The following is a 13,216-nucleotide window of genomic DNA, read 5'->3' as shown; positions in this document are numbered from 1 at the left end:
AAGTACAGTTGGATAGATGAATAACTGGAAAGATGATGAATGAAGGTATGAGTGAATTGATGAAGGGATGATGGATGGATTGATGGATAGACAAATGCATGGATGGATGGATAAATTATTGGATGGAGGGATCAAAGTACAGTTGGATACATTGTATTACATTACAGGCATTTAGCAGATGCTCTTATCCAGATTGATGTACAATGCAGCCTGGGGAGCAGTGGGGGTTAGGTGCCTTGCTCAAGGGCACTTCAACCATTCCTGCTGGTCCAGGGAATCAAACCTTTTGCTCCTAAAGCTGCTTCTCTAATCAGTGATGATGGATGAATGAATGAATGAATGAATGAATGAATTAAGGATGGGTGAATAAATGGATGGATGGGTGAACTAATGAATGAATGAATGAATGAAGTGGTGATGGATGAATATGTGGATGGATGGATAATTGGATGGGAAGATGGATGGATGATAGATAGTTGGAAGGGTGGGTCAATGGATGGATAAATAATTGGATGGAGGAATCAGAGTATGGATGGCTAATGCATAATTGGATTGATGATGGTGGATTAATTTAATTTAATTAATGGGATGGATGGATGGATGGATGGATGGATGGATGGATGGCCAGTTGAATGGATGGATGAGTAGATGAATGAATGAATGGATGAATGAATTCATGGATGGATGGATAAATGAATGAAGGGATGATGGATGGATGGATGGATGGATGGATGGATGGATGGATGGATGGTGTTGGTCTTAATAACTTAATAACTGTGGTGTGTGTCACTGTTGCAGGGAGAACCGGGAGCTCCTGGAGCCGACGGGATCCCTGGAGTTAAAGGAGCCACTGTGTGTTCACACCTTCAGCACGTTACAGCACACACAGCGAAATAAACACAGCTGATCAGAATTACATAAAATCACTGTTGCGAAGTTAATTAGAAGAAAACCAGAACAGTCTGTTTGATTGACCAGTAAAACATTGATAGGATTGTTTTGTTAAATGACTGAGATTGTGTTTTTCCACAGGGTGAACCAGGAAAGCTGGGTCCGATCGGTCCGACAGGACTTCAGGGAATCCCAGTGAGTCGATATCACACAACATTCTGATCAGCAGAACCTGAACACCTACATCAGACATGTTTATTAACCAGGAGGAACTGTGTTCAGAGTTACACTGGAGAAGAGAATGGCATGTGTGTGTTTCTACTGAACAGAAAGTGTGTGAGACCTTTACAGACGGGTGGGGATGATGTTTTTATCTTCCACAGGGTGAGAAAGGAGACCCTGGGGTCATGGGTCCTCGGGGGATCAAAGGTCACACAGGTCACAAAGGAGATCAGGTGAGGGGTGGCACTGATGCATGGACAGACAGACAGACAAAGAAATAGGTGAACAAGCAGACAAACAGGCAGACAGACACACAGACAGAGAGACAGGCAAAGACAGACACACACAGCGACAGACAGACAGATGGAGAGGTAAAGAAATATACAGGCAAACAGACAGACAGGAAGACAGATAGACAGAGACACAGACAAGCAGGGCTGTAGTCAAGTCCACCTTAGTCAAGTCCAAGTCAAGTCCGAGTCCAAAGAGGTTCGAGTCCGAGTCAAGTCCGAGTCCAAAGAGGTTCGAGTCTGAGTCAAGTCCGAGTCCAAAGAGGTTCGAGTCCGAGTCAAGTCCGAGTCCAGGACAGCAAATACAAGTCATATACTTGGAGCATCAAGATAATAACTTTGGGTTATTACTAACACAGTGTCACAGTACTTATGGTTTGTGTATATATACAAACAATAGCTTGTACAATATAGCTTCACTCATACAGTAAGTGTGAAAAATTATTACCAGTATTATACTGCAAGTGTGTACCTGTGGTTAGAGTATGCCTTGCCTGAAAAAAAAAAAAAAAAACTGTACATGCCTTGAGTGTAATGAAATAAGTAATTTTTATTTGAGCATTAACTGTAACACCCCCCCCATAGAATCATTTGTCAACATTAATCAACAGTCTCACTCACTCACTCACTCTCACACACACTCTCTCTCTCTCTCTCTCTCTCTCTCTCTCTCTCTCTCTCTCACACACACACACACACACACACACCTCAAGAGGGTGGAGCAAAATGAATTGCATTCAATGGCTTGTTTTAACAAACAAAAAAACAACCACAAACGTCACCTGAAACTGCGCTGCACGTAGTTAATATTGTAACTTAATTCTCATTTAGCGTCTAACGTTTTACCTGATGAAAAAAATACTAACGTAAGGAATTGTAGCGTCGTATCCGTATCTTCCATTGGCCAGTGTTCGCTACTGTTAGCACAAGATAAAGCTAAGCACTTTCTAACTGTAACTTACCTTGCTGGGTGGTTCCTCTGCAGGTGTCTGTTAAAATTGGACGTCGTCCCAAGCGTGTCTGAAATTGTTTTTTTGCAGAATCTGCAGTCTGCCCGGTGTTTCTTTTTCTGATCTGTTGTTGAAAACTCATGGTGATTTGTGTAGGCGAATTTAATTACCCCCGAATTAGCCGACATCTTCGCTGTATAGGCTATGTGTGAGAGAAAACAATGAAGGTCGCGCGGGAAGATAATAAAACACATATTTAGAATCTTAAAGTAACAAGTTCAAGTGTGAGACTCTACCATTGGTTGGCGGATTCCTTGGTGGACTTGACGAGTCCTGCAGCTATATTTAGCGAGACCACTAGGGGAGTCCGAGACAAGTCCAAGTCCAATTACAAGCGAGTCCGAGTCAAGTCCAAGTCCATCAAAAAAACATCTCGAGACGGACTCGAGTCCGAGTCCGGACTCGAGTACTACAGCCCTGCAGACAAGTAAAGAAATAGACAAACAGACAGAGAGACAGGTAAAGAAATAGACAGACAAACAGGAAGATAGACCGACAGACAGACAAGTAAAGAAATAGACAGACAGACAGAGAGACAGGTAAAGAAATAGACAGACAAACAGGCAGACAGACCAACAGACAGACAAGTAAAGAAATAGACAGACAGACAGACAAGTCAAGAAATAGACAGGCAGACAGATACTGAAATAGTTAATCAAAGAAATAGACAGACAGACAGTCAGTCAAAGAAATAGACAGACAGACAAAGAAATAGACAGACAGAAAGACAGACAGACAAAGAAATAGACAAACAGGCAGGTAGACAGACAGACAGACAGACAGACAGGCAAAGTAATAGACAGACAAACAGACAGCCTGCCAGACAAACAGACAAACAGAGACAGACAGACAGATGGAGAGGTAAAGAAATATACAGGCAAGCAGACAGACAGGAAGACAGACAGACAGAGACAGACAGACAAAGAAACACAGACAAAGAGGGAAACAGATAGACAGACAAAAAGACAGACAACAAAAAGAAATAATAACGTGTGTTGGGGTCATAGATAGATAGATAGATAGATAGATAGATAGATAGATAGATAGATAGATAGATAGATAGATAGATAGATAGATAGATAGATTGTTAGTGAAGTAGTGAAGCTTTAGTTAACTGTATGGAGACATATAGTTAACTAAATTGTGTGTGTGTGTGTGTGTGTGTGTGTGTGTGTGTGTGTGTGTGTGTGTGTGTGTGTGTGTTATTACAGGGTGCTCTGGGTCCAGTTGGTCCGAAAGGAAGTGAGGTAAGTGCTGAAGTTCAAACACAATACATCAATAATTAATTAAAGATAAATGTAATTAAAATATAAAACAATAAATTAAGAATAAACATTATTATTATTATTGTTGTTGATGTTGTTGTTGCCCCACAGGGTGCTCCGGGTATCCCCGGCAGTACAGGAGGTAAAGGTGACCAGGTACTGGGCTTATTTATTTAATTGCCTGTTATTAAAATCATTCTGATTGAAGCTTTAATTTTTAATTTCTTTCACTCTTACAGGGTCCTCCAGGCATTTCTGGAATCAAGGGGGATGTACGTTCAAATACACACACACACACACACACACACACACACACACACACACACACACACACACACAGGCATGTCATTTTCAGTATGAGGTGTGAGGAACAACCTCAAACAAACAAACAGACAGACAGACAGACAGGCAAATGACAGACTACATGACAGAGAGACACAGAGAGGTAGACAGAAAGACAGACAGAGACACAGACAGTCAGGCAGACAGTCAGACAGAGACAGAGAGGTAGACAAAGAGACAAATAGACAGACAGACACAGAGATAGACAGAGACACAGACAAGCAGATAGAGACAGAGAGAGATACAGACAGGTAGCTAGAGAGACACAGACAGGTAGACAGACAGACAGAGGAACAGAAAGAGAGATAGACAGACAGAGAAACAGACACATAGACAGAGAGACAGACAGACAGACAGAGACACAGAGAGGTAGATAGAGAGACACAGACAGAGAGACAGACAGACAGGTAGATAGACAGACAGAGAAACAGAAAGAGACAGACAGACAGACAGAGACAGACAGACAGACAGACAGACAGACAGACAGACAGAAACAAAGACAGGTAGATAGGGAGAAACAGACAGAGAGACAGACAGGTAGATAGAGAGACCCAGACAGAGATACCCATACAGGTAGATATAGAGAGACAGACAGACAAACAGATACAGATAGAGACAGAGAGAGACACAGACAGGTAGATATAGAGACAGTCAGAGAGAGACAGACAGAGACATAGACAGGTAGACAGAGAGACAGGCAGGTCAAGGAAAATACACAGTAAAAAGTTGTAATTTTTGTGACATTAACCTGTACAGTGTGACTCCTGATGTTTCTACAGTCTGAACAGATGCAGTGAAGGATAAGCGTGAACATGTATCAGATTGAAGTGTAGTTGCAGTTCAGCACACAGACAGCAGGGGGCTCTGAACATTACACACTGCACCTTTAACAACACAAGTCAGAATGACCAGCATGAACGTCTCAGCAGTAAAACTGAGACTTTTAAACACGACCTTCTGCTGTAGAGAAAAAAAGAAAATAAAAAAAAAATATGATATACAAAAAAATATGTAAAAATAAAACTAGGAGACACTTTCATATTGGTAAACATAATCATCATCAGTAATATTAATATACAATTAACAGATGTATAAGCACTACTGTGACGTGAAAAGAAGAGCTGAATTGTAATGTAATGACTCGGGATCTTCTGCAGCGAGGAGAGAAAGGACAGAGAGGAGCGACTGGTGCTGATGGACGTCCAGGACAGCCAGGACACGAGGGACGCGCTGGACCTCAGGGAGCACCAGGCCTGGAGGGGAACAGAGGAATACCGGGACCACCGGGACCTCGAGGAGTTCCTGTACACTCACACTTATCTCACACAACATCAGGGGAATCATGGGAAATGCCATTTTAATAGAAATGTGTCAATATTTACAGCTGAAAGGTTCAAAGCGAAAAGCTTTCATCTTTATAAGAAAAAAGGAAAAAATAAACAATGCAATAAGAATTGAAGTGTTTACTTCAGCGTTAATCGTCTTAGTCATAAAGCGATAATGACAATGACACCTTATACTGATGTACAGGAGTCTAATCTATATATCTGTTGCGTATGTTCTCTTCAGAGTCCCAAACTAAGCGATGAGAAGGTTCGTCAGATTTGCTCTGCCGTGGTTGAAGGTGAGTTATTTGTATCTTTTAATATTTTTTATAAATTGACTTTTTTTATTGTTATTTATTATTCTTTTCTTTTTCTACAGAACATCTGGATGCATATAAGCGAGAACTGGCGAAGAAACCTCTGCCCATCGGTGCCCCTGGTACCCCCGGACCTACAGGTCCTCCTGGACCTCCCGGCCCTCCTGGAGCTGCTGGAGGAGTCGGAGCAATGGGACCTCCAGGCCCTCAGGGGCCTCCAGGCTTCTACGGCTTACCTGGAAAACAAGGACCTAAAGGTACCACTTTATACAATCAGTAAAAAGAAGAAAACAGTGATTCATCTTAAATTGACCATGCTACGGTGTTCACATCAAATGGTGTTTGATAGGTGATGCTGGACCAAAAGGAGACAAAGGAGATCATGGTGTTGGAGTCCAAGGACCTCCTGGAGAGCCAGGTGTTCAAGGTAAAACCATAATCACCCTCTAAAAGCAGATACTAAATGAGTAAATGTCTGCAACAGTCATGACAAGCAACACCCATCAACTCTATACAGTACCCTTCACGATAATTGCCCCCTCCTTGTAAAGATTAGTACAAAGGGTTAGAAAAACATCCACTTTTTGGTGAAGTCACTTTATCTCACACTGAAAAAATGAAAAAATCCAACCTTTAATTGAAATGAATTTATTCAGAGAAAAAAATTCCTGGGCGGCACGGTGGTGTAGTGGTTAGCGCTGTCGCCTCACAGCAAGAAGGTCCGGGTTCGAGCCCTGTGGCCGCTGAGGGCCTTTCTGTGCGGAGTTTGAATGTTCTCCCCGTGTCCGCGTGGGTTTCCTCTGGGTGCTCCGGTTTCCCCCACAGTCCAAAGACATGCAGGTTAGGTTAACTGGTGACTCTAAATTGACCGTAGGTGTGAATGTGAGTGTGAATGGGTGTCTGTGTCTATGTGTCAGCCCTGTGATGACCTGGCGACTTGTCCAGGGTGTACCCCGCCTTTCGCCCGTAGTCAGCTGGGATAGGCTCCAGCTTGCCTGCGACCCTGTAGAACAGGATAAAGCGGCTAGAGATAATGAGATGAGAGATTATTATTATTATTATCTCCTTTTGTCAGTAAAACAGCCCTGAGTCTCTCCTGTAACATTTTATAAGGTTGGAGATCCAGAGCAGGGCATCTGAGCCCGTTCCTCTTTACACACTCTCTCCAGATCATCCAGGGTCCTCGACCCTCTCTTGCGCTCTCTCCTCTTCAGCTCAGCCCACAGGGGTTCAGCTCAGGGGACTGAGATGTTCAGGGCAGAAGCTTGATTCTGTGATTCTCAGTGAACCATTTGTGTTGATTTGGACATCGGCTCATTGTCCTGCTGGAGGATCCAATGACGACCCAGTTTTAGTTTCCTAAAATGCAGAAGCAGCCGGATTCGGATTGAAAATGTCCTGGTGTTTCATGGAGTCCATGATACCATGAACCCTAACAAGGTTTCCAGGGTCTTTGGAGGAAAAACAGCCCCAAAACATCACAGAACTTCCATCAATTGGGACTGCGTTCTTTTCATTATAGCCATCCTTCTGTTGACACCAAATCCACCACAAGTGTTTATTGAAAAACAAGCTCCATTTTTGTTCCATCAGACCAGAGAACACGGTTCCAGTCAAAGTTGTTGTAGCATTTCACAAACTTCAGGCGTTTACGTTTATGGTTAACTGACAGAAAAGACTTTTTTTTTTTCTCTCAGACCTTCTAAATAATCTGTTGGCATGGAGGTGGAGTCTGATGGTGGTTTTGGAGACTCGGAAACCCCAAGATTTTACTTTTTCTTGTGATTCATTAACAGTGATCCTTGGGGATATTTTATTTTGCCTCTCTTACCCTCCTCACTGTACATGGGGGTAAAATAAACTCAGCTCCTCTTCCAGGTGAGTTTGTAACAGTTCCACTTGGTGTCCACTTCGTTATTTTTGCCCTAACAGTACAAATAGACATTTTCAGGTGAGGAGCTATTTTTTATACCCATTCCCTGACTTATGAAGGCCAACACACTTCTTCTCCCTCATTTGGTTTGTGTGTCTCATCTTTCCCATGTTGATATTGAAGGAACGTGGCCTCTGTGTCGCCTCATATTTGTTCCCCAGTTAATCAGGAAGTCATGGATTACAGCTTGAAAGTTCCTACACACTCCAGTCAACTCAAACACACTGCACAATTTAAATGGAAACATGCTTCAGTTCACTATCATTTCCAGGGGTGCCAATAATAATGACACGTGTTATTTTTTTAAATAATTATTTATTTTTCTCTGAGTACGTTTATTCAATTCAACATTGGATTTTTCTCATTTTTTCATGGTGAGATGAAGCGACTTCACCAAAGGGTGGATTTTTTCCAACCCTTTTTACTAATCTTTACAAGGGGTGTCAATAATTATGGAGGGCACTCTATATGGCCAGTTGACACTGTGTGTGTTTTATTGTTGTTGTAGGACCTCCTGGGAAACCTGGCATCGGTAACGACGGCCAGAATGGTGCCCGAGGAGAAGCGGGTACTCCGGGTATCCCAGGCGTCCCAGGTAGCAGAGGATCTCCAGGTGCCCCGGGCATGTGTGACCCCTCAGACTGCTTTAGGCCTCAACCCCTTTATGTAGTGAATGGGAAAAAACCCATCAGCTTTAAGGGCCCATGAACCTGAGAGAAACCTTCATCCATCATCATCATCATCATCATCATCAATAACAGCTGAGAGAACTAATCTGATAAGCTTGAAGAACATTATGATCCACATTCCTGACAGCAGCAGCACCATGGAGACTCTTTGACCAGTTCAATTCTGTGACTTGTATATACACAAGAATAAAACAAGGGGTAAAAATGTCCACAGGCAGTTCCTTTTTGCAGGATGTGAATACATGATTCGGATTACACACACACTGAATGTGTTTTTAAAAATGTACGTCCCAAACTGGAAACCCGAGCCTGTCTTTAATGCAGTGGAAATGTAGAATGAAAAAGGTGTGTGGTGGTTTTGACCAACTGCCAAAAGTGCCTTAGATTTGACCTGTAACTTTTTTAACAATGTGATCGTGGATAATGTCAGTAATGTCAGTTGACGTATCAGAAGGCAAGCTACACTCCAACACTTTGGTGCAACGACTGGAATGCTGAAATAATTAAAAAAAAATTTCTCCACCACCAACCAAACAGTGACTGTCTTGTCGTTCTTTATGAAATACTGATCTGGCGGTTTATTCGGTCAGGAAACCCGTGAAAAATATTTTCGATTGTTTTTAGAACAGGTCATTGAAGGAAGTTGATTTTTTTTTAATAGTGAAAAAAGAATACCAACGTGTACAAGTTCATAGATCAAGATGGTGTTCACACTTGCTTTTTCCCCCAGACTCTTCTGGACGCTCTTTTCGAGCCTAAGAGCTGCCCTGCTTCTCCTGAAAATAATAATCTGGGGTTGACTTTAACCAAGGCCTGGTGCAGTCTGCATCAGGTGGAGAAGGTTTTCATACTCATGACCACATGTTGAGGAATGTGATTGGTTCAGCTTGACAAGTTACTGACTTCCTGTTTCTAATTGCCAGGAAAGTGTTGTTATTATTAGGCATGTCATAATTCACACAAGTCAGAATTCGATTTGATTCATGGTATTGGGTTCATGATTTGAGTTTTATTATATAATAATAATAATAATAATAATATAATAAATGTGGCGGCACGGTGGTGTAGTGGTTAGCGCTGTCGCCTCACAGCAAGAAGGTCCGGGTTCGAGCCCCATGGCCGGCGAGGGCCTTTCTGTGTGGAGTTTGCATGTTCTTCCCGTGTCCGCGTGGGTTTCCTCCGGGTGCTCCGGTTTCCCCCACAGTCCAAAAGACATGCAGGTTAGGTTAACTGGTGACTCTAAATTGACCGTAGGTGTGAATGTGAGTGTGAATGGTTGTCTGTGTCTATGTGTCAGCCCTGTGATGACCTGGCGACTTGTCCAGGGTGTACCCCGCCTTTCGCTCGTAGTAAAAAAAAAACCTTCTGTTAATTTTCTTAATAACCAACAGTAATTATATACCCACATTTGTAAAGATTGGAATAAAATATAATAGTCTATTAATGAAAATATTCCTTTCATTAAAAATAAAAGAGTTAATAACAATTATTCTGTCTACATTCACTGGATATGAGCAATAGTGTGCACTGATTGGCTACTCTACTACTAGGATATCAGCTCATATACCGTAAGTAGAGAAAAACAAAATGGTGGAGCACATCAAGTCAGATATATCACTTTTGTCAAGTATTTATAAGAAACATCCATCCATCCATTATCTCTAGCCGCTTTACCCTGTTCTACAGAGTCGCAGGCAAGCTGGAGCCTATCCCAGCTGACTACGGGCGAAAGGCGGGGTACACCCTGGACAAGTCGCCAGGTCATCACAGGGCTGACACATAGACACAGACAACCATTCACACTCACATTCACACCTACAGTCAATTTAGAGTCACCAGTTAACCTAACCTGCATGTCTTTGGACTGTGGGAGAAACCGGAGCACCCGGAGGAAACCCACGCGAGCAGCATGCAAACTATACACAGAAAGGCCTTCGATAGCCACTGGGCTCGAACCCAGGACCTTCTTGCTGTGAGGCGACAGTGCTAACCACTACACCACCGTGCTGCCCCTTTAAAAGAAACAGAAATAGCTAAAAGAATGTAAGGTGTTTTTCTCCCCAATATCCCCTGTTCCACACTCCAGCCCAGGTGGTGGCAATTATGCACCTTTAAGTTTTTTGCCAACTACCCAAAAACCTGAAAGAAGAAGAAGGAAAACAAAATGGCAGCATGTTACTGAACCAACCGAGGATGAAATAAAAACTCTACTTGAAAACAAAATCCCCAAAAATACAAAAAAAGCAAGAAAATATGGAATGAAAGTATTTGATGGTAAGAATGCATCTTTTTTATTTTTCAAAAATTATTATTATTATCGGGCGGCACGGTGGTGTAGTGGTTAGCGCTGTCACCTCACAGCAAGAAGGTCCGGGTTTGAGCCCCGTGGCCAGTGAGGGCCTTTCTGTGCGGAGTTTGCATGTTCTCCCCGTGTCCGCGTGGGTTTCCTCTGGGTGCTCCGGTTTCCCCCACAGTCCAAAGACATGCAGGTTAGGTTAACTGGTGACTCTAAATTGACCGTAGGTGTGAATGTGAGTGTGAATGGTTGTCTGTGTCTATGTGTCAGCCCTGTGATGACCTGGCGACTTGTCCAGGGTGTACCCCGCCTTTCGCCCGTAGTCAGCTGGGATAGGCTCCAGCTTGCCTGCAACCCTGTAGAACAGGATAAAGTGGCTAGAGATAATGAGATGAGATGAGATCAGTTAAATTTATATAGCGCCTTTCTCAATACCCAAGGTTGCTTTACAATTATAAGGAAAGGGAGAGGAAAAAAGCAAAAAAAAAGTCCACCAAATAAAGGTCAGGATGTCATTCCAATGGTGTAGCAGCCACAGTCCCACCAAAAGGCCCACGAAAACAAGTTCCAAACCACCTGCACAGACACCGCGCCACCACCGAGCAACATTGTACGGAACACCACACCAAGCACAAAAGCACCGCCGCGCAGAGCACTAGACAACCCTGATGTTAAAAGAGTAACGAGCTCACTGCAGTCCATAGCGAAGAGCACTGCAAACCAAGGCCTGGAGGGAACCGACACCCAAAACTGGGTCTGGAGCTACACCACAACCGGCGGACAAAACACAAACAAAAACAAACATCAAAATACATAAACACAAAAAAAAGAAAAACAAAAGAGAAAATAAAATTAAAAGCCCCAGTGAGAAGTGGCAGCCAGAATGCGCACGGCGTACTCTCAACCGGAAATGGAAACCTGTGATAACAATATTACATGCCATCAATAAACCCACAATAAGGGAATAGAACACGTTTTTATTCCATGGAGTAAACACACAATTACAGCTCGGAAAAAAATAACAGATTACGCAGCCTGGTCATCATCATGATTCATTTTTTATTACATTAATTCAAATTGTCATAAATTTCTGTTTTGATTTATCACTACACGATATATCGTTACACACTGTCTGTGAAGATTCTCAGTCATCCAGGTCATAGTAACTGTGGGTGGTAAAAGAGAGCAACTGGACTTGTTTGAAGATTCTTGAAGATGTTTCACCTCTCATCCGAAAGGCTTTTTCAGTTCTGTCTGACTAATAGGAAGTATCAGGTATTTATCCTCTCATGGATGAAAAGCTCATCTAAGGTGTCGTTGAGTCATCCTGTTGGTGTGGGTCACTGGGGGCTGGGTGTGAACGGCCTCGAGAGTCGTTAGGGTGATCAATGGATTGCTGGTTCTCTCTGTCCTCCTGTGAGTCACTGAAAACAGCTGGGTTTTGGTGTGCATTCAGGCTACATCCACACGACAACGGCAACGAGATTTTTTTTTTTAAATATCGCATCCACATGGGCAACGGATCAGTAAAATATCAGGTTCATATGGCAACGCAACACTTGCTGAAAACGATGCAATACACATGCCACACCTCTACATGCGCTGTAAGACGATCCCATTGGAGACACCAGAACAATAGAAGAAGTAGACGCATGCGCATAAACCCCTTCTTCTGTAGCATTAGCCACATAAAGTTTTGATTATTAATCAGTAGCGTAAAACGAAAGACGCGGAAAGAGGAATGAATGGGGGTAGATGGAAGCCGGTACGCCAACATTCTGATATCCTCCAGAATTCTTTAATGGTCCGGAATAAATTGAATGCTACACGTTGACGGATTACTTTGTTCTTCTACGCCCTTTTTGAGGAATGTATTGTCGGACTTAAACCAACATCTGAAGAGGTGAGATCGCTCCTTTTTTTTCCCTATGTTTGCTGGCGGGATTGTTTTTGTTTTTGGAAAGCGCACGGGCGGTGTGTGGTTTGGTACTGCTTCTGCAGTGTTTGGACTAAAGACTCTGCCCTAAGGACTATTCTCTTTCTCTCTCTCTCTCTCTCACTTTGCACATTACACAATAAATATTCACAGTGAAAATATTTTGTAAGCGCGTTTCATGAACCAAGTTATAGGATTTGTTGACAACTCGCATCGAGTTCATTACACTTCTACCTGGCGTGAAGCACTGACAGTCATGTGGTTGTGACGTCATCGTAAACAAATCCGTTCTACTCATCCAGACGACTTCGCAACGGCGCCGTTGCCAGATTTTTCCACTCTGGAACCCGTTCTCAAAAGATTTCGTTTTGGGGCACCCAAAACGCCGGTGCCGTGTGGACGCCAGGCCGAAACGATAAACAATTTTATCAGATTCACCTGAATCCGTTGCCGTGTGGACAGGGCCTCAGTTGTCTGGGAAGTGTGCCAAGGACTGCATTGTAGGTGGCTGATAAATGATGTCTTAGACCCCCACCTCTGTTCAGTGATGGCTGTTCCAGGTTGACAAAAATGGCTTCTTTAACTCCTCGCTCATACCAACGATCCTCTCTGGCTAAAATGCGTACGTTGCAATCCTGAAATGAGTGTCCTTTGTTGTTAAGATGAAGGTAGACAGCAGAGTCCTGGCCTGAGGAACTGG

At 43.0% G+C, this 13,216-nt stretch overlaps 1 protein-coding gene across 1 annotated transcript in view; it reads left to right on the top strand.

The window, feature by feature from the left end:
- Positions 1–8,456, top strand: part of LOC132870705 (collagen alpha-3(IX) chain) — a 100,426-nt gene extending 91,970 nt beyond the window's left edge. Inside the window, exons 28-38 of the mRNA XM_060904505.1 lie at positions 799–852; positions 1,033–1,086; positions 1,275–1,346; positions 3,625–3,660; positions 3,790–3,834; positions 3,918–3,950; positions 5,178–5,324; positions 5,590–5,644; positions 5,725–5,919; positions 6,012–6,089; positions 8,104–8,456. Coding sequence (XP_060760488.1) covers positions 799–852; positions 1,033–1,086; positions 1,275–1,346; positions 3,625–3,660; positions 3,790–3,834; positions 3,918–3,950; positions 5,178–5,324; positions 5,590–5,644; positions 5,725–5,919; positions 6,012–6,089; positions 8,104–8,303 — 969 coding nt within the window. The 3' untranslated portion in view covers positions 8,304–8,456. The remainder of the gene's footprint in view (positions 1–798; positions 853–1,032; positions 1,087–1,274; positions 1,347–3,624; positions 3,661–3,789; positions 3,835–3,917; positions 3,951–5,177; positions 5,325–5,589; positions 5,645–5,724; positions 5,920–6,011; positions 6,090–8,103) is intronic.
- The last annotated feature ends 4,760 nt before the right edge of the window (positions 8,457–13,216 follow it).

The sequence above is a fragment of the Neoarius graeffei genome, chromosome 2, assembly GCF_027579695.1.
Source record: "Neoarius graeffei isolate fNeoGra1 chromosome 2, fNeoGra1.pri, whole genome shotgun sequence".
In the NCBI taxonomy this organism is placed as follows: domain Eukaryota; kingdom Metazoa; phylum Chordata; class Actinopteri; order Siluriformes; family Ariidae; genus Neoarius; species Neoarius graeffei.
Note: the sequence above shows the minus strand (reverse complement) of the source record. Positions and strands in the feature narration are given on the sequence as shown.